General features: G+C 35.9%; 1 protein-coding gene across 1 annotated transcript in view; it reads left to right on the forward strand.

Annotated features, from left to right (window-relative positions):
* The window catches only part of WDR70 (WD repeat domain 70), a 128,087-nt gene that overhangs the window by 81,514 nt on the left and 24,045 nt on the right, over positions 1 to 22,528 (forward strand). Inside the window, exons 11-13 of the mRNA XM_005488812.4 lie at positions 6,833 to 6,932; positions 12,852 to 12,936; positions 13,976 to 14,114. Of these exons, the coding sequence (XP_005488869.2) occupies positions 6,833 to 6,932; positions 12,852 to 12,936; positions 13,976 to 14,114 (324 nt within the window). The remainder of the gene's footprint in view (positions 1 to 6,832; positions 6,933 to 12,851; positions 12,937 to 13,975; positions 14,115 to 22,528) is intronic.

Consider the following 22,528-nt stretch of genomic DNA (forward strand, 5'->3'; position numbering starts at 1 on the left):
AATAAGCTGAGAATAAGTCTGTCATAGTTGCCTTTTGAAGACTACTTAGTAGCTTCTTTATAATTTTTTTCCTGTTTATATTTTTTTTTATTGCCAGTAGACCAAAAGCTACTTTTAAATTGTATGAAACATCCAGGGTTGGCATAGATGAGTTTGAAGAAATCTGTGGATTTTCAGTGGAGTTCTAATGTATCTTAACTGAATCTTTAATGAGGTTTTTGCAGAATAACATTGATCACATTTGTTTGTTTTCAGCAAGGCAAGAAACCTTTAACAGCTAGGCAAGTCTAAGAATGATCAATTTAACTTCTAAAGAGGCAAAAGGAGGAGTGGGCTCTTTTTTTTTGTTTACAAAAGCCATATTTATGATAGTACAAAGGAGGAAAAATGTAAATTCGCTAGGATAAGATGAGATGGGATAGATAAGTTATGAAAAGGTATGGAAGAAAGTTCCTTTTACATCCTTGTGTGTTTTTCTCATGCAGTGTAAAAAATCCCCAAAGGAAGCCAACTGAATAGTTTCCAAAAGCTATATTTATTAGTAATATGTATAATTTTTGTGGCCAAGATAGGTTATTTTCTCAAATGCAAAGTTTGACCATGCAGCCAAACATTCAGCTAGGGTTTCATTTTCAAACCTTTAGGCAAGTATTTAGCCATGCTGTTAAGAAGCTATCTTTCTAAAATGGTTTGCTGAAATATTTCTTGATGAATAAGCTTAAACAAGAAGAAATTGTTTCTGTGGTCAGCAATATTCTGAGAAGCTGGATGTTCTTCCAGGTGAATGAAGCATGGGCAGATGGGAAAGGCTTTCTCATCACTCTGCAATGGATCAGAGATATCTCTGGGACAGGCTGGCCTGCCTGCTTCCTTGTTTTGCCTAAACCCTAAATGTATGGTCAAATGTATCAGGTGGCTTTCCTCATTGCCTTCTGCATAAATGTTTTAGATTTTTTTAAACAGAAATGAAGTTTTGGAATCAATTGCAATTGACAAAACACTAAATAATTTTTCACCTTGCCTGGCTACATCACTATATGACTTCTCTTCTTAGGCTGCTCTTTTCCACAACTTCCAAGCATTTTCTGACTAAGTATTTCACACTTGTGTTTTTATTTTCATTCACAATTGCATAATATAACGCATGATGCATTGAAGATTCCATAAATTTTAAAAATAATTATACACCATTTTTTTTCTACGCCCAGTCATATAGGTTTTTCATTGCAATGTAATTGCTCAAGAAAACCTACAGAATATTTGGGGAAAAAAAAAAGAGCCAAGTCCTTTATGGATTCAGTAATTGCAGATAACTAGGTAAGCTTCTAAGTGAAATACTTGTGAGAGATTATTGACGGCTATTGAACCACTGCTCAGTGTGAGAGATAAATCCTGAAGACTTGTCACCCAGATAAAAGGCCTTAGTTGGAGCAGATGAGAATATAATGGTTGTAGGGGACAGTTAAATACAATTGTAAGTCAGATGTCCTGATTGTGGTGAGTAAGGTTAGGCTACTGTATTCATAACTGATTAATTAGGATTGAGAGAAAACAAGGAGTGTTTCAGGTCTGATAATTATACGTGTAGATGTCACTGAGTTAGAAAGTCACAGAGAAGAGGAAATCGTGTAAGAGTGTAATCATATAAACATGAAAACCTCAGATTTCACAAGTTAATCTTGTTTTGCATCAGTGTGCTCATTATTGAAACAGCATCCATTTCTACACCACAGGAAGTGGTATTGAAGAGCCGTCACATAAGCTGAAAGCCCTGGGATCATGTTTACAGAGACTTAAGAAAAGCATCTGATACAGCCTGCAACTGCCTGCTCAGGGAAAATACTGAGAAATTCTTGAATTCAGCTGACATACGTAGACCTTACAATTTTTAATTAATACACTAAACCCAGAAAGTACACTTAGATTTCTTTTGTGGATTATAATTGATAGCAAAGGAGATAGGCTCCCTTCAGTAGAGGTGGCTGAAGGGGGGATGGGGAAGTACACATTTGGAGAGTGTAACTCCTGCCTTGGGAACCTGTCTGCCTTGTCAGCTGTGATTACGGCTCTGAGATGTTGTCTGTTTCTGATGGGATCACTTTGAACAAAGACACAGACAGCTTTGGTCAGTTGTGACTAAAAAGGAGATTTCTGGTTTGTTTGTTTGTTTGTTTGCGTCTTACAGCTTTGTAGCTGATACTTTTATCACCTTGAGCCTGGTCTGTGATAATATGTTATCTTGGAAGGCATTTATGTTTGTTAAAAATTAAATGTTGTCAGTATGAGCTGTTTTATTTTGCTGTAAGTATCTTAGGTGAAAAGACTGATTTAAACTCAAGTGGCTGGCCTGGGACTTGCTTGTCAGGCATCTCTGCTGAGCTGTCCAGCCCTTCTGCCTCCTGTTTGAAATCAGCATAAATCTTGATTGTGGTTTTATGGTTGACTGTGTTCACACTAATAAATAAGTAATATTTTGCTATGCATCTGTAAAACAGAGAAGGATTGATATAGCCATCTTTGTAGGTCCCACTTTCCCCAAGGCCTGCCTTGATTTACTGCCTTTGCTTAAAAAAAAATCTAGAAGATGTTAGGAATAAGAAGGAAGAAGAATGTCTTGGCTGGGACATTCAATATTTTGTTAAAAGAAAAGGGGGGGGCAGAATGGGAGAAGCATTATAGCCTTGGGAAAGTGTCGGCTTACTGTGAAATATTGTATCTCAGAAACAATGTGGGAAGTTCAAAAATTCCATCAGTTAGACATACTGTTATTTTTCTCATAGATGTGGCTTGGATTTCTGAGGTGAACAAATTGGGTAGGTCTGTCTTTTTCCTAGAACAAGTTTTATTGAGTGTTTTGGAGCAGGAGAGCAGTTGTGAGATGCAGAGCTGCAGCCATGTGGCTGTGTTGTAGGTCATTCTTTTGTGGTAAACCATTCATGTGGCCACTGTCATCTTCACTTCCTGTATGGGTCCTCTTAAGTCCATCCATACAGATTTTTGTACAAGGGATACTCATTGCTGATGTTCCTCCAGTCATGTACCTCTGCCCCCAATCCCACCTTTTCTCAGTTCCTTCTCTGGTTTCCTTTTGTCTTCTGGCTCTCATTTGCTCTGAGGACTGTGGCAATCTTGCAAACCCCCTGACATTTATCTGTTATTTTTTGGTTTTTTGATACATGCAACTGTGTCCTTTCTCACATGTGCTTCATGTTTTATGCCTGTCATCTCATTTTGCACACAAGTACAGTCAGCTGTAATTGCTTAACAAAAATATACGTGCTAATACAAAGCTAGGACGAAAGTGCTTACATTGGTGGAGTTACATGTTAGAAAGCCTTTAAATAAGTTGCAGAAGCTAGTGGTTTACTGCAGAATTTGCTGAAGTAACTAAACCTTTTAAAAATGTTAAGGACTGATGAACTTGTCAAATTTTGCATGGCACATGACTTGTTACTTCATTATAGCAGGCACCTCTGCAACAAAAGGAGAAGGGTAAGAGGGAGATATGTAGATACACTTTGCCCTAATTATCTAGACATCTTTATCTTATGTTTCAGTGCTACTCCTTTCCCTTCTTGAATCAAATTTTGTAATTGCATACATTGCTTTTGTTGTTTCATGTCTTTCCAGCTAGAAACATTCTGATAACAATTTTTTTGCTAATGATTTGTTAGCAAGATTAGACATCTGTTAAAAATACTAAGAGGTCAGAGGCCAGAAACATTATTTTCTTTGAAAACTGCAATGAATGTTTGCCAGTATGTGTAAAAACTTCTTTTCAACCTTCAATCATTTTAGAATATTTGATTTACTACTACAATTCAGGGTTATATTCATTTGCAGAATAATATATGGAGGGCAAGCTTGCAGAGCTCAAAGTTAGGAAAACAATCTTTTACTGGTAAACTGAGCAAATTTGTTTTTAAAGACATAGAATTGCTGATGCAATCTTACTGTCTCTTTCAGTCAAGCCGTGTTTTATATGAAATCCTAAAGTATTGAAGCTGGATAGAATTGGGCAAAATTTGGGTTTTTGGTTTAATTTTTGTCATTAAGGGACAAATGATACCAGTTTTGGACATCTATATGTTTTCTATATGTTATTGTGCTGTTTTCCTTTCTCTGCATGACAGTTGAAAAGGGGGCAAAAACTGGTCAGAGTATAAGTACTTAATGGAGAAGGCTCTATAGTGCATGGTGTAGAGTAAAAAAGTAATTTCATTCGGAAAAGGCCCTGAAGAGCATCGAGTCCCACTATTTACAACCTTATATACAACCTGAACTCTGCTGAGGCCAGCTCTAAACCATGTCCCCTAGTGCCATATTGGCATGTCTTTTAAATACATCCAGGCATGGTGACTCAACCACTTCTCTGGGAAGCCTGTTCCAATACTTGACCATTCTTTCAGTGTGAAATTTTCCCTAATATACAATCTAAACCTCTCCTGGCACGACTTGGGGCCAATTTAAGATGATGATTCCTGAAGGACACGGTTTAAATTTTATTGATGGATTCACATACAAATGCTAAATAAAATCAGTATCTTTGACCATAGGAAAATAATACAAATTCTGACTGTTATGTGATTTGCTATCTATCTATAGGCAAGAGGAAAGAACTTCAGATAGAGGATGAAATGAAAGGGAAAAACCCTATACCCTTACAATAAGTTGGGCAGCAGAGTGAAAAAAATGGTATTTTATTATTTGTATGTCAGTGTGACATTGCCTGGAAAAATGGGAATGTTATGGAGCCCAATTGAAGTTTTTTCAATTTGTTTGAATTAGCTTAAGATCGTAATGTAATCTTTCTATAATTTTTTAAGGTGTGAATATTAACCATTTATGATGTTTTTGAGTGTCCATGGTATTTTTTACACAAAAAATACATAGTTTTAATTGCTTGTTAATGTTTAATAAATACTACAGAAAATTTATTTCCTGATAGCTAAATTTACATTTTATTCTTTACACATTTCCACATACTTGGAAAATTTTATGCTATTGGATGCACAAAATATGTATTTCACATTAATAAACATTCCCATCAAAGAGAAACAGTTGCAAACCGCAGTCTGTTCATAGACTTCAGGGTATGCATAATTGGCTGGAAGTGACAGTAATTTCAAAACCATTACCATGGCTAAGTGTAGGCCATTGCATTCTGTGTTCAAATACTGTAAGAAGCATGTTGTTGGTATTTGGATTCCCCCTTTGTTTGTTGAAGAGTAATTTGTGGAGGGAATGCCTCACTTGACTCCTCTTAATGACTGACCAAATCTGCACATCAAAATAAGCTTGCAATAATTATTAACATCATCACACAACGATTCTTTAGATTTTGAACCAAATTTAGAACAACTATTCTTAAGAATAAACAACATTAATTACTTCACTAGTTTGTGGCTCTTACAAAATAACCCATTAAAAGAGTCTTAGTAAAGTGTGTAGTTAAAAATTTGAAGATAAATTTACTGAGGATTCCTTTGCAAGCCTAAATCAGTCTGTGTGATTGCATTTTGTGATCACATTCTCCTTTTGTGATCATATTCTCTTTTTTATTCTGTAGAAATGTATCTATTTTAATGCATAGTTTGGGTAAAAATCACTGAGCAGCTGCTCATTGTTTTGTTCTCCTACTGTTCAGGGTGGGATTCTAGGTCTGGTTTTGCTGCATGTTGTTCAACCTCTCATCTGAAAAGATACGCTTATATGCGTGAATTTTGTTTTGCTCATCACAACCATGAATTCAAGGACTTCAAGGTCACGAATTTGCCATTTTCTTCTCTGTGTTTTAATCCTCATTTTACAGAGGGGAAGATTAGATACAGTCATACTGGAAACCCTAAACTCTTGAATGCCTAATTTTACAACTATGTGAATTAGATTTCTTTTACAAAAAGAGGGCATATGAGAAGCATAATTACCTAGGTATTAAAAAAGGAATTGACCTGTCTCAAATTTTTTTCTCTGTTTCTGTCTTTTCCCTTTTTCTCTTCCTGTGTTTCCACTTCCTGTCTTGGAATCTTAGCTCAGAGTCTTGTTTTAGGTTGAGAAGGGGGAAAACTTGATTTGTCAAGACCATTTAAATTTAATTTGAGGTTCCTTCCCTATTAATAGAATTTTTAGGTATTTTACTAAATAATGACTTAATAATAAGAAGTGATCACCATACAGGAACAAAATGTGAACTTGAAGGTAATTTCAACCTTCCTTTAAGATTATCAGCAAAATCAGAATAATTAAAATAAAACATACATCGTTCCCATACTTGAATTTTACAGTACCTAAATGGAACACAAACTTCACAATAGAACTTTGTTCTATTATGTAAGCCATGAATTTTGACAGGGATTAAATTTGGCAAAAGTAAATTTTTTCAGTCCCTTTCAGTCCTTTTCAAAGTATGTACGCTGTATTTTGGTAGTTTGAGAAACTAAATGCCTGCTTAGGGGAGTGTTGAGAACTGTCTTGGAATGTATTTTTATCTTAACCAGGCATAACTACCTTTGTTCCATGCTAGTGGGAGTTTTCCAAGAATTTTGATGCTATGTAAATCTGTACTGTATATTTAAACCTATGAAGAATTCAAATCTTGCATTCAAGCTCTTGTTATGAAAGCATATTTTAAAACTAAAATAACATTTTAAAAAGTTTGTTGGAAATACTTAGCTACTATACCTCCTAAAAATGTAGGGGTTTCTGTATAGAATAATGAATAGCAGCAGAGCACAGAAAATGCTATGAAGAAATGTTTATCCCATTTGTTTAATTTGTTATTTGATTCGTAACTATAATTGATTTTGTAATGTTTTGTTTGTTTGGCGAACAGGTACATACAAAGTTCCACTGCAGACAAGCCCATGCTTCAGGCAGTGACACTTCCTGTTTGACATTTTCTTATGATGGTACTGTCCTTGCCAGCAGAGGAGGTAAGTGATTGAAAGAACCCTGTGACTTGTTGAATGTAACACGTTTTCAATGAAATGAAATGGTTCATTGAACGAACCACACAGATCACGTTAATTGTTTGATGTAGATGTTTGTGGTGGAGGTAAGGTAGTGAAATTAGATACTAGTGATTCAAATACGAAGTATTTCACAGTTTACTACTTTTATTTGATACACCATGCAATACTGTGTTCCTGAAAGAGAATTTTACTGCAGTTAAGAAATATTTTAAGACAACTTTGCTGATTGTATTACACAGTTCCTGATCTGTGTTCTCATCTAGCAGTAATAATACACTGAAAGGAAATCATTAGCTTAATTAAAAATAAAAAAGTCCAGTTTTGTTGCTTAGTTCTTCCGTGGAAGATAAGAGCCTCTCAATAACACTATCTCTTCTCTGTACGTATTAATTCCTCATACACCTTTCTTAAGCAACATCTTTTGCGGTCCTAATTGAAATTTTTATCTAATCTGTTTTAAAAACATCAAAAGTTGATGACTGGTATTGACTTTTCAAAATATACTTCAATGGCAAAAGAATTTGGAATGTTCACAGGACTGGGAAAACAGGATTGCATTGTAAACTTCACATAAAACTTTTATAAAAGAGTCTTAGATAGTAGACGAAGACTTGAGAAGGCAGAGATGTGTTTGAGGACTCATTAACTTCATTACTGGGAGAGGATGGTGTATGTTGATGACAGCTTTTCCTGCAGAAATTTGTCTGCCCAGTACTTTGCAGGCAGGTGCAAGCATACAAGCCAAGCTGTCTGGATAGAAAACAGCTGTAACCAGAAGCTCTGTGTATGCATTAGCATTGCCCCAAGGCCAAATAAACAGGCCTAGGGAGAGGCAGTATACATTTAATGCTGGCTAACACTGTGCCTAACATATGTTTAGAACATCTGGTCACTTTGGTACATAGACAGAATGAGATTACATACACAAAATACCAGAATGTAGGTGTTCATAGATGAAAAAAGCTCTGAAGCAGTGGATGTGTTTCCTAGCCAAGTAGCTTGCATTTTCTTTGCATCCTCTCTGTGCCCCTGTCCCCGAAGGGGGTAGAGTGTCTGACCCGGTGCATGTCTGTACAGTGAAATGCAGCTGATATTGGGTGCGGCCTCACTGATTCTTTGTATGTCTTGCCACATTTCAAAGATTCCAAATGTTGTTTCCCAGAACACATCTTTCAGAGTAAGGACTTCGTAGTCTTATCCTGGAAGGCCCTAGGCATATGGACACTAATGGCACTTGTGTTGTTTTGTAACTGCTGTTCAGGGTCCTGAGTTGAACTACTGTTCAGAGTTCTGCTGCCACTCTGCCCATCATGAATGGGTTGTAAGTGGTGAGGTAAAAGCTCTCAAGCTTTTTTGTCCTTACTGAACCAGACTTTTATTATGTGTGGACTTTCTCCTGCTTAGAAAATACGTGAACTGTGTGTCTTTCCATTCTGCACTAAGTAAAACGCTGTGTCTGTCTGCCAGTGGTGATTGCCCCCAAAAAATTCACACAAACATATTTCAGGAAATTTAGGGATAAACCTTGGCGTGCTTTTAAATAAAACAGCAAACAAAGCTATTACTTAGTGAGGAGTATTCACTACTGCTGTCTTGAAACCTCCATTTATGCAAATTCTCTTCTGTTTCACATTTATGAATGTAGACCACATAAATGACCTTTTCCTATTTTTATTGCCTGTGGCACTTTTACTTGCCTGCTCTTCCTCATCTGTCTCCAGTTTTTGTTTCGTGTTAAACAGACTTTCATTTACTCAGGTTTTATCTTCCACACACTGCACTAGGCTGTATAAAATGTTGATTGATTGTTTGCAGAATGTAAGACTGCACAGAACTTTGGCCACTCAATGTGGATAAAAGTGCTACCTTTGTCTAGTGTATTAAGAAAAAAAAGAGCTCTGTGTGCACTATGCTAGAAAGTAAGGAGGATTCATACCTTATTTTGACTTGTTTGGTTAGTGCTTTAATATGAGTATTGCTTTGGATCTGTACCAACAAAAGCAGATGTGGATCCAGCATTTGTAGATTAACACACCTGCCAAGTGCTGAGGATCAAAGAGGGGATAGTTGTTTGGGGCATGGGAACTTTCATTGAAAGCCTGATGGACTTTCCTGCCTCTGATGTAGATCTGTGTTGGATATGAGAAGATGAGGCATGGCTCAGCTGCAGGCACAAGGGAAAATAAAAACCTAAGGAGCTGCTTATGAAAGTTTCCAGTGCTATTCTTGTTGGATATTAGGTAGTAACTTGACAGAAACTTAAGAAAGTGATATTTCTGCATGCTTGAAACAACAAAGGGTAGTATTTGTGGAACATTTTCTTTGTTTAGCAGGGGAGAGATAAGAATTAGGATTGGACTTGAGGTCTTACTGTAAAAATTTTTAAAATCTTTTTTTGACTCTTGATATTTTTTGTTGGTCTTTTTTTCTTTTTAAATTTTACTTGTATTTCTTTCTTCATTTTGAAATTGGTTTAAAACATAGAAATATGTATGCTCAAGGGTTATGCAGCAGCATGTATAGAGACTATTTTGTGTAGTGTAATAACATATTGCTCTTCACAATAAATCCAAACATTGGCATTTCAAAAACCAGATGGGTTTTTAGAAGCTTAGAAGCTGAACACTGGTGTTCATTCTAACCATGGCAGAAATACATTTACTAGTTTTAATAGGCATATTCAGGTAAGTGCAACACTTGGAGCTGAAATGCATTATGAAAGTCTTCTGGTATCCTTCTTGCTATATGTTTGTCTGTACATTCCATATGTTTAGAGAGGATAATGCACTTATTTGATCAGGCTGATATGGATGCAGGTGATGCTGACAAGTGTTCCAAATGTAGGTATAGATTCCTCGATTTTTGACTTCCTTCACAGGATCTTTGGCTTTGGTGCTAATCTTTGATGCTTCCAAAGGTTGCTCTGTAGTTGTTGCAGCTCCTCCTGTAGAACCAGTACAGAATGCAGAAGGTTGTACCTTGTTCTGTAAGGTGTCTCTCACAGATGTAGTATAAGCCTTCATAGAAAGGCTCAGAGTTGATAAACATATTCTGGTAAGCTTGTTATGCTATGTGTTCCCAAAGCTGTAGCTTTTTAGAATTCCCATTTCCTATGTTTCTTTGCCTCATTGATCTCTGTGAACACTTTCTGTCATCGAGCTTTGCTTTCAGCAGAGGACTCCCTCTTTCTAAACAGAGTGCTGCTGACTGTAGGCTTTGTGAATTCCTGGCAGCACTTTTGCTTCTTTTGGGCCTATGTGCATTCATGTGCTTGTCTTCCTGGTCAGTATCTTCTGAAAAGAAAAGAAAAAAATCAGATAAAATCTTTATAGTATTAGTGCTTCAGCCTTATTTTGACTAAAGGGCATTTGGAAAATTCCTATCTTTGCTCACCAAAGACTGTTTTTCTAGGACCTAATTGTTACCTCTTGATAAATCCATGCTTAATACCTTTGGCGTTACAGTGTCTTGACCTGATTGTGTCAGTCTTGAGCCTGTTTATTGGTATCCTTATTAAAATGGTGAAAAATAGTGTTTGAAATGCTACTAAAAATGCTATAAAAGCTTTAAATAAGCCTGCCAGGCTTTGGAGAAGTCTGCCATCAAGAAAAAATACTGAATTATCTGAGTAGACTATTTTGAATATTCATACTGAATTGCACAACCTCTGTTTATATGCTTTTGTTTAAGCATAACTATTTTTGTTCATGTATAAAGTAATTAAAAACAGATCACAACTGCTGCAGTTCTGTTAAAGCTGCCTCCTAAGCATTGATAGAAGGATCCTACTGGGAAAAATCCTTGGTGCTGAGGAAAGGCAATATTCTGTGATCTCGGTGACAGTGATTTCAACTTGAAATGCAAATTAGATTTAGGAACCAATTTGCATTTGCACACTGGGAGTTTTAATTAGGAAAACTGAATTGGAGCAAATTGTTAATGATGGTAAAGTTTCACAGCATTAGCAAGTCAAGTCATTCTACTAGCATTTTCCCCTCTCCAAATACTTACTTTTCTATTTCTAAACTATTTCAATTTAAGACAATGTTGACTTGAAATCAACCCTAAATTTGAGTCCTACTAGAGTCTTCTAAATTTTTTTAACTATCCTATTACATTTTCCTGCTAGCAAAGGAGCTATAGCTATGTCTGACTGCATTTCTCCTGCTAAAACCTGGCAGCACTACAGCTTGAAGATCATGTCAAGGCTCATTCCACTAGGAACAGAACAGCCTTGGCTGCTAGCCGTAGATCTGTCCCTATCCAGGAGATTTGCAAAGTGGCCAAATGCTGTCCTTTGCATACATTTATAAAGTGCTGGTGCTTTAGATGTAACATCTCGATGATAAGGGTTTGTTTTGTTTGTTTTTTTTTATTTTTCTTGGGGGGTGGGAGGGAAAAGGGACGGCTCATTTTACAAGACTAAATGCTTTGAAGTACTTGGGATGGAGTCTACTGGGAAACAATAAGAAAACACATATTCCCAAAACAGGGACTCAACATTTTTCTTTCTTGTCGTTTTTTAGCTTCCCAATGAACAGAAATATACTCTACTCTAGACATCATTTATTTAAGTTGTCCACTTCTTAAAAATATTTTGTAGTAAGCAGTTATCCTAGATTTTAATATAAACATACATGATGTACGAGGCCACACATTACTGCTTTCCCTGTAAAGGGCACTGCTGGCCTTGATTTCTTTTGTTACTTCTTTTAAAAACATTTTATTTCCAAGGCCTCCTTTGAGCTCTTGAGCTCAAAGGCTATGAATCCACAAAATACTTGTAGATAACCAAATTACTTCCCTGCAAGGTTTGTACTTTGGAAGGAAGCAGATCTTGCCTCCTAGGTCAGAAGGATTTTGTAACTTTTTGTGTGGATATTTTTAAAGGGAATTGTTGCTTAAATGTCCTTCTTTTTACCCTTGAAAGTGCTGAGGCACTGCTGTCAAATGCTAGGACGTGTCTAGGTGCTTGAGTGAGGTACTTCAAAGCTCAAATTATGTAGCTCATCTCATGCTGGAAATATGTGTTCCAGAAGGACAATCAGAGAGGAGATGTAGATGTCTCTGAGAATAGCTAATTAATATCTTTTTTTTTTACTCCTGTTCTCATTTTGTTAATATGTCATAACTTTTCAAAAAGGGATAAACAACCTGACTTTTACTGGCCTACAGTCACACCATGTTTATCAAACACAGATGAAAATTGCTACAAATCTCTTTTTGTAACCTTGATTTTGGCTTTTATGGCTAAAGGTAGTGTAGTGAAAATGTTTCATTAGAGTATATGTGGTTTCACTTGCTTCCCTTCACCCGCTTCCCTAAGGATTTCTGACTGATTCCAGGGCCTCTTCTCCGTACTGAGATAGCAGTTTGTTGCCTGCTAAAGAAGGGGGAAGACTTTCATGTGCTTTTCATGTTGTTCTTGATTGCATTTTCAGGACAGGTAAAAACCACACATATAAAACTTGTTTAGTTTTTGATCTAGACCATTCATGGCAACATTTTTAATTTCTTTAGATATCTTGAAATTTGCTCCTAGAAGCAAAACATCAATGCTCACAAACAATGAATAAATTAGTGATTGAGGAATCTGATTCCACTGTGAATAGTGGTTCTTGATAGGAGGGATTACCACAATAGAATTGAGCCATTGAGGAGAAGTTTCTGGTATACTGGAGTGCTGCATATTGAGCTTCTCAACCTTGCACTGTCATAGTCACTTACCAAGGAAAAACTTACAAATTGTTCCCATTTTGGATGCTTCTATTATGTAATTTTGTTCTCCTTCTCTCTGAATTAGAGAGTGAAATTTTCTGATGTGTGTAATTTCTTGACTTGAATTCTTTATTGCTAACCTTTGTCTCTTCTGTTTCATAGGAGACGATACTTTAAAGCTATGGGATATTAGACAATTTAAAAAACCTCTAAATTCAGCAGATGGACTGCCCAGCTTCTTTCCAATGTAAGTATTCTAATTTATTCTAATAAAGTATTCTAATTTATTAATCAGCAGAAATAGCAGTATTTTTGCTGAATGGAAGAGTTCTGATGGAGTTCTTATCCTCAGTTGTCCCTAAGTCCACAGTTGTGCAGAGAGGACTGTACAAGGAGAACTGTGAAGTGACAATTCTCATCTATTTTAGGGATTCATGTTGCTTTAAAAGATCTTACTTTTGTGATACTTCAGTCTCATATGTCTTAAGTCTAATTAGATTAGTAACATTTCAGGAGGAGGCCCTTATGTGTGTAATGAGATATAGATGTAAATCTTATTCTTATTTAGTCTGTAATTAATAAAAAAAGAGCTGAATGAAAAACTAGACATAACACGAAGGTACATGATATGAATTCAGGTTACAGTGTCAGGAGTGCTGGTTTTGTTTTGCTGTATAGTGCTAAGTATTGTTTTCAATATTTTTATTGGTCTGATCTGCATTTCTATTGCTGTAATGCAGCCAAATCCCCTAAGGACAGTTTGTAATTTTGAAATAAGATCTTAGAAAGACAAGTCATGGACAGCTCAATCTTAACTGCAATCTGTAACACAGAGGAAAAATAAACAGAAAAATATTTTTGGCCAGTGTATAAACACACCACCTTGCATCACTGAAGAATGTATCATCAGCAAAACCAGATTTCATGATGAGCACATTTTTTTACTTAAGATGACAGCCAGATTTTAAAGTACTTTTTTTTGTTGTTTGTTTCTTGTACTGAAAAGCTTGCAAGACTTTTGAGTGGAGGAGAATTTTGCTGGGAGGAGGATTTTTATTGAATCTACCAGTTTTGCACATCTTGTGCACAACTGTAGTAAGAATTGTAACAGATAACTCTAATTGATAAGTACAGCAATAAGTGACAGCTCACAAAATACTTTTCAAGTTTTGTCTGGAAAGGACTAAAAAGTAGAAAAAATTGTTTTAAGGAGTGCAATTTATATCTAAGTTCTTGATATGTTAATTATTTATCTGCCCTGTAAGATTCTTTGTTTTCTTCAACAGGACAGATTGTTGTTTCAGTCCAGATGATAAGATCCTTGTCACAGGCACCTCTGTCAAGAAGGGTGGTGGCAGTGGGAAGCTGTTTTTCTTTGATCGTGAGACCTTCCAGAAACTGTATGAGATAGAAGTTACAGATGCGGTATGTATTTTAGTTTAATCATCGCTTCAAAACATGAATGAAATCATATTCATATGCTGCTTTTTCCTTATACAGGTCATTACCTACTAACACTATTCTGATTTTCCTATTCCACGATTAAGAGATAGGGCTAGAGTAATCTGAATAATTGTTTCAATTAAATAAAAAAGAAATCCTAGGACAAGGTGTTTAGGCAGTAGAGCTTCCCTGCTCTGGTGTTAGCATTGCATTTCTCAAGGATTTCTGTGAACCCTTCTAGATCTCTGAAGTGAGACACAAATCCTAAAATATGTAGATGTTTATTTGTTTACTTCACTAGTTATCATGATGAAATGGCTTACTGTGACAAAACTAGCTTTTGTTCATGAGACCAGATTAGTGGTTACTTTAGAATGTGTCTCTAGCTTGTCTAAATGCAACAATTTGCTACAAAAAGAAGGCATTATTAAGAAATCCATCAAAACCACTATTTTCACCAGTTACTACAAAAACCTACAGCTGTGAACCTGTTAGACAGAAGAGTCTGTTCATGGCTTCAGCTGGCTACCTATTCCCTTGTGCAGAAGGGAAAAGCTCAATACCATAGGTGAAAAAGTCGTTTTACTCTTGTGATGTACAAGTAAACTTATGGATGATAACAAACACTCATAAGGTGTGTTATTTCACCCATAGGAGTGGATGAAATTACAACAGAATTGCCACTAATAAGTATGTCAATGTGTGCTTATGTCCCTTTAGTTGTTGGAGTATTTCAGGTTATTGGTTTTGTCACTTTGTTTCAGAATACCATTTTCTCCTTCTGCATATTTTTTAAGCAAGCACAGCAGGTTTTCCTAGCACAGCAGACCAAACCTCCTTCTGCTGGATGTTGTTTTCACACCACCAGCTTTGTATTATCTTGTCTTTTCAAATCCCGCTTTCTCCATTAGTCCATCCCAAGGCAAAATGGGATCTGCTTACAGATGGATTTCTTGTATCTATAGTTTTGGTGGCAGCTGTCTCGGAAATTAAAAATGCTGAATTCTTACTAAAGTAGAGAACACGTGTTTTTTCCTGGTGCAGAAGAACACCTGTTTTCATCTTAAACATATAAACTAAATAGAACAGGGTTTTATATGACTTTGGAAGTTTAACTTACTTCTAAATAATTTCACCAAATAAAGCAGAAATTGGCTTTTATGTTTTTCTCCTGTGGAACATGACAAACCACAAACCAAGCTAAACTCATGAGAATTTCTAGGGGATTTTTATTTTCTGATAGAAGCTTTATAACCAAGTATTTATAACTTTTTTCTGAGAGAAAACATGAATGCCTCAGTATCTCCTCTGAAACTTCATAACAGAGAAGAGGAAAACAGCTACATAAGATAAAGTGCAAGATTTTTTTTTAGGAGCTCTCCTGCCTGTTGTCACCAAAACCAAAATAGTTTCATAATTCCATTCATAATGAATTTGAACTCCTTAGACCTGAGTGTTTGGAGGTGGTCATGATAGTTTCTCCTTTTAGTGATGGTCATGTCAGTAACAGTGTGCAGAAACTTCACTTAAGCTCTAAGGCTGCAAGAGGGAAAAGCTTGTCAAAGGTGGATCCTGTGTCCCAAAACCATTTAAATATTGAGAAATACTGCTCGCCAGTCTTTTTATGCATTCAAAGAAATTTTTGTTTTCATTTGGTAACTTTGTCTTCTAAGTCTGGAAAATTAAGGGTCTGTTTACCTGCCAAGATATTTTGTGCTACAAGGGAGTCCACAAAAGATTCCTTAGCTCTCAGTTTCTCTTAGAATCAAGAGCTAAATTTCTGTTCTATGTTTGAAAATGCAAAAGAGACGTGAAATGGAGACCCAACAGTAAGAAACTGTCAATAAGCAATTTCATTGGGGCCATTAATATAGTAAAATTTTAAGTATGTGTACAAGTCTAAGGAGGTTCATAATTTTATACTATAAATTTGTATAGGTGCTGATATTTATATAGTACTTTTTAAGACTGTAGTAAATCACTTTGATCTATAGAGTTTTAGTGCTGCTGGCTTTCTTCATTTGTAGTTATAAAATATAAGACTGTCATTCTTCTGCTTTGCACAGTGGAAATGAAAATAATGGAACTAAAAGGTGAAGAATTTAGACAAATACTGATCTTATGACATAATTTTCAGTGAGTCAGCGTACCAATACCTGCACAGGTCTGTCTAGCTTATAACTTTAACTCTACACATCTAAGGAAAACACATTTTAGCATATCAATCTGAATCTAAAAGAAGAAAAATTCCTATAAGTGGTTGTACAAAATAAAAGCCGTATATTTTTTCAAGGTCTTTCTACTGTTTGTATCTTTTGGCTTTTTCATTAGTGTTCTTTACTTGTTCTTCTCAAATTGCTGTGTTTGATGAAATATAAACGCATAAAGGCATGCTAAAAGCAAATGAATGTTCAAGAAGCTGGCTTTTATGTTCTGTAAGCAGTAAATGCTGTTTGTTGGAAAGATCATTGGTCTGTAAACTGGGAGATTAATATCTTGTGTGTAGTTTATCAAAGCATTTTTTTCAGCAGTGCAGTAATTACTTTCTTTTTACCGGCTGCTTTCCTAGTTTCCATTTTTTTCCCTTATACTCTCAAAAATAGCATTTAGCATTAGTGTAATTAAAGATAAACACATAATGTTATCCAAGACTTTAGTTTGTTTTCTACAACTCAATGTTACACTTCTTTACATTTTCCATATTACCTAGTACTGAAATACATAATTTTACTCTTTCTGTTTTGGGTTTTTTTAGGTATTACAGAGTTGAAGTTATGCTATGCTATACGTGTAATAAAAGCACAAGTGCGCCAGTGTCTGTCTCTGCAAAGAGCCTGATGTGCTCTCATTTCTAATGAAATAATTTCAGTGAGATTTAGTCCATATTGCCAAAGAAAAAAGGCATCTTTAGTAACTTTTTGAAGGTAATAGTGTAGCAGTTTAGTGGTAGAATGTATAAAATCAGAATAACAGAAAATCTACTGAGATTTTCTCAGTATAGTATAAACTATTCATGTGTTACTTTTTTAATTTCACAAGGATTTTTTAAAGGGAAATGCTAGCAAGCCTAGAAAATTGAAGAGCAGTAAAGGGCAGTAAACATTATCTTAACCCTCCTTGGTAAATAGCCAGTGAAATTGGCCTGTGAGTGAACTTGGTGGGTAATGAGAAAATATTTAATGGGAATGTTTGACCAAAGCTGTGTTTGGCATTCCTTTCCATCATACCACACAAACCTTTTTTCACCTTTTCTTTCAAGTTTTCATGGGAAAATCCATTACTGTTTCAGAGCTGATGGAGTGAAACTTTGTGGTTTTACTAATGGGCTAGCAGTCTGATTAGTTTCTGCTGTTGTGGCTGGGTACAGAATATTAATTTGCTTTTTTCCTCTGGTATTAGTGTTTTGGGTTTTTTTGTTTCTCAGCCACAATCTATGCTTAAACAGCTGTTTGAATAGAACATCAAACATCAAACACTTCTGAATGCCGTCCCACCATGTAGGCATTGGGACTTCTGTAGAATTCAAGCTCCTTAGATAAATAGCAATGCTTTTTGAAGAAAACTAATGTCAGAAGAGCTGGAGACCACAGGCTCTGTCTCTGGCCAGTAGCTGGAGGAGGTGTGACCAGGACAAAGACAAAATTGTTGGTTCTTCTCTGACCATCCTTTCTACTTTCAGTGACTCCTGTTTTCGCGATATCTTGATGCAGATAGTGGAATTTTGCAGTTAATAGCACTCAGTGAATTCTTTCTCTCTTTCCCTGAGTTTATCAAGGAGAGAAATCACCCATTCTGCAGGTTATGGCAGGGTCCTTTACTTACTGCAGGTTACATCAAAATTACATTGGGGTTGGAACTCCTGCCTCCCACTCTCATAAGAAAGCTGGTGCTGTGTGTACAGTGCCCCAGCCTTGCTCTGGCTCAGTGTATACTAGTAAAATTGGAGATTTTGAGGGATTTGTACTGCAACAGTGGTAATGTTTACTAAACTGTACAGAATTCTGTCTTTTTAATGGAATTTGAAAATATTCTGTTATGAATGTTTTCATAACATTTTATGAAATGTTTTTTCTCTTTTATCTTGACAGTATTATTTATGAAGGTTCTTCTGTTCCCTGTCAATGTTCATAATAAAAGAAGTTTATTAAACTTTATCAATTTGAGCACTAGAGGCTTATTTAATCTGGAATATTAAGTGCACACTGAGTAAAGAACCTTTCTTTACTCAGTTTACATGGTTAAGGAGACAAACTGGTGGCAGGAAACAATACTGCCAGAATATGGGGGTACAGAGCTTAAGTCCAGAAATTCAGAGGCTGTTTCCCTTTCTTTTTGTCAGGTAGTGTGAGAGGCAGGAAGACCTGTAGCTGCTGTGGAATGAGGTCTCACCTTTGGGATATGCAGTCTGGAAGGGAAGGGAGATTTCATTGCCAGATGAGGGCCAGGGAGGTTTTATTCCTAATTCTTGCTTTGGTTATGCAAGCATGAGATCTTCATGGGAACCAGTTAAAAATACCTAGTGTATGGGAAAAAGAAATGGGTACACAACATTTACCCCGGTGTCAGTTTAATTTTAAATAGCTGTGGATAGGCACTTGAATCACTCTCATATGTCTGTCATTCATTTGGCTACTTCCAACAGATCACCCAGTAGTTATCCTTATTACAGACAAGATTGATCTTGGCAGCAGTAGAGTACTCATTTTCCCCATATGGAAGGGACAAGTATTACACCCCATTACTGCCAAGCAAGAATGGGCACTGAGAAAGAAAGAAAGAAAAGAAAAGAAAAAAAGAAAAAAAAGAAGAAAGAAAAAAAAATTGGTTGTATAGTTGTAGGAATTGCTGATTTTTTAATGTAAATTTAAATATCCCACAGAATATTGTAGATAAGCAGCAGTCCAAAACTATAGATTTATGGTTGTTTTGGGAAACCTATTTCTGTTAGGAGGACTCTGCAATATTTTCTTAGTTTCTCAAATATAAGCAAAAGTTAAATTATTAAATACTTCTGAAAATACCTCTAAGGGATGTTTCAGGAAGGTCTTCTGAGACAAGCTATAAATAAAGCTTCTTTTTAGATGAAAGAATGAAAAGGAAAGAAAGAATAAGGAATATGAACCTTCCAGCATCCTTCATGCGTGGTTGCTTTAGGATTGCAGTATTTCTTTCCTTGACCTTAAATAATATCATTTACTATTTATAAGGTGCAGTAATCTAGTAAAGTGCTTTTCCACTGTGGCCCATTTCACTGAGATTTAAAGCTTTTCTTTATTTAAGAAAAATAAATTCTTTTAACTTCTCTAAGAAATCATCATGCAACTTCTGTTTTGTTTTTGTTTTTAAAGCCATTTGTTTAGTGTTTATGGAAAATCCGTATTTTCCACAATATGTAAGTTAATGCAATATTTAAGGCCCAGTAAATTAATATTTTTTTTAAGTGAACAACCCTCCAGTATAAGAGGTGAATTACAAGAATGTGTTTTCTTTTATAGTGTGGTTACCTGTCAATTTTTATTTTCTGCTTCCATATGTATAAGGACAATGTGGTCCTTCCTTTTGTGTATCCTGGAGCAGCATGTACTTTGTTTTAGGGGAGATGTCACTAGAGGTTTGAGGTATGCAAAGTAATAAACTGTGAGGGTTTTGTCCCTGTAACAAGGAGTGGGAGTGGACATGAAGTTTGTCTTCCTTAATTTTATGATATATGAAAGTGTGGCTGTAATTTTAACAGACCAAGTGTTTGAAAATGCCTGACGCTGCAGTTACAAGGAAACAGGTTGCCACCTTGATTAAGTTACCTTTTTTATTAAACAAAAAAGGAAAATATTGTCCAGTGGCTCCATGCTCTTGTAAAAATATATTTTATAGCTGTACCTTGAAAGTTGAGTAGTAGAGTATTGTTATCCATGTTTTCTGTATTGAAATCCTTCTTCAAAATAATGGCATCTGAAAATATTTTTAGGGTATTTCTGGTTTCTACATAGAGAATTTTAAGTTTTATCCACTTCTGGTCCATTTTCCATTGAATATTTCCACACATTTCCTGAGTCATGTTTCACAAGGGAAAAACATTAGTATTCTTTCCTCCACTACTGTATTCTCAAGAGTATTTTGAATCTAATGATAGCAGGTCACTACATTGTAGATACTCCCTAGCTTCCCACCTTATTTATTGTAGTTGGCTCTTTTCCTTGGAAGAGCTCCAGCGGAATCTTGAATGTGAAGATTTTTGCAATTGGGGTTTACAGTAGATTTAAAAATATAATATTAGTACATTTCTATTATGTGAGCAGCCTTTTTTTAAATCAGAGCATACATAGTATGAACATGTGTTAACTGTATTTTTGCTCAAGAGAAGAAACAAGATGGAAGCATTTGTTATTCAGCATGGCAGACCTTTGAAAATGGCATACTTCTAAATCTGTTACTTAACTTCTTTATTATTGTTTAAAACTCAGCAGTTTTATGAGAGTTACGCCGTTTTATCCTCTCTTCTGGTGCTTCCAGGAGGCTGACCAGGTATTTCCAGGTGGAGCAGCATGGCAAGCCAGGTAGATGGCTATTGTATCACCACTCTGCTCTAAGACACCACTGGAAAGAGATTACAGAGTGTGCAGTAGGAATTGGCATAATTGTCAATGATCTTTGATAATTGTATAGAAATGATGGTATTTCTGCAGATAAAATTGCTATTATCTACAGATTGGAATTTCAAGTTTCTGATTTTTCAAAAAATTTTTCACTTAAATTCCCATTGCTTAGAGCTGGAAAAATATTATTTGTTAACGTGGATGAAAATGTGTTGAAACACTCGCTTAAAAGTCTATAGGGCCTGCTTCTGAACTTCATGGAGTGTGCGTGAGAGAAGTGTTTTCTTTTAAAGCATTAAGATCTTTGAGACAGATCTTTTCCACTGCCTCTAAGTTAGAATGCATATGGATCTTTCCTCATCATGAGACTTTTTGCATATTTTGATTAATTTTCCTCTCTTTTCTTAAGTAGTGTATGCATTCTTGCTGGGATGTATAAAATAAAACATGGCAGAGGTTTTTTTTGGTTTGTGAAAACTGTGAGCCACATAAAACATGTCTGTGAAAGTTTGTACAAAGACTAGATTCATATCCACTGCACAGCAGTCCAAATATTTGAAGTTTCTAAATGGTTCCACACCTTATTGTAAAATGGAAAAGCTTGAGAGCCCCTGCTTTAATATCGTTCCTAATTACAGAAGTTGTTTAAAAGGAGTAGTAACCAAACAGGAATGGGGAACAATCTTGTGGTAGTGGGAAGCTGTCTTCAGGAGTTGGCATTTAAACATTTGACATTTTATTCAAAGATATCGAAACTGTATTAAATAAATGGAGGCGTTTTCCTGAAATTAGTTTGTACATTTCTCTTCTCTTATGGGGAGACATATTGCTAAAGTCAGAAGGTCTTAATATACAAGTCCTAGAACTGTGGGAGATAAAGGTGGAAGGCTACACTGAGATTTCATCCCTCTATCTAGCCCAAGTTTGAAATTGCTTACCCCTCTCAAATACAAATATTATATAAGTTTAGGTAATAGATTATGTTAATTTGGAAGGTAATTTATTATAAGCTTCCTAAGTAGTATTTGAGCTCCTGTGCTTCAAGCGCAACAGATACTGCAAGTGGTTCTTCACCGTAGATATGTAGGCCAGTTTTATAGGAGAAAGGACAGAATAGACGTGCTAAGTAAACTAGTTGCATGCATGCTTGTGCTGATTTTGACAGACAAGGCTTTTTTCAGAAAGACTGGAATTTGTAGTGATTGCATTTAAGATAAGGACTCAGTTCAGTCAGAAAAGCCCCACTTAGTGGGGTCACCTGTCCTTACGGAATCCTCGACCACGGTCAGAATGTCATTTTACATGTTTGCTGCTGACATGTCCCTCATCTGACTGCCTGGACAGCCAAGTGCAGTGAATCCAAGCAGTGCTGTTCAAACAGAGCCCATCACATACCGTCACAGCCACTGAAGCAAAGCTTTCACATGGGAAAGAGAGAAGGTTTGTTTAGGTTTTTCTGCTCCTGACCGAAAATATTTTCTTAGGTCAGCAGCTCCTGCTTTCACTTTTTTATTGTGTAGCTTCAGAACAGATTCTGAGGAATTATTTATGAGATTGTAGGTTAGGGAAGGGATAAGCAACAAAGGCAAATATACAATTTTTTCTGTTTAACCCCTATTCAGTTTTTAAGTATCTCCAGAGCTACACCTGATCTTTGAAGCTAAGGTTTTCAAGATTTGTTGGGCAGTTTTAGAAGTTTGTGTCTGCTGTATCCTTTCTGCACTAGTACTATTCAATATGGGTACCAGGATTCTTTATCTTCAGCTGTGGAGTTTCATCTAAGTAGCACAACAGGCTCTAATA

Source organism: Zonotrichia albicollis, chromosome Z, assembly GCF_047830755.1.
Source record: "Zonotrichia albicollis isolate bZonAlb1 chromosome Z, bZonAlb1.hap1, whole genome shotgun sequence".
In the NCBI taxonomy this organism is placed as follows: domain Eukaryota; kingdom Metazoa; phylum Chordata; class Aves; order Passeriformes; family Passerellidae; genus Zonotrichia; species Zonotrichia albicollis.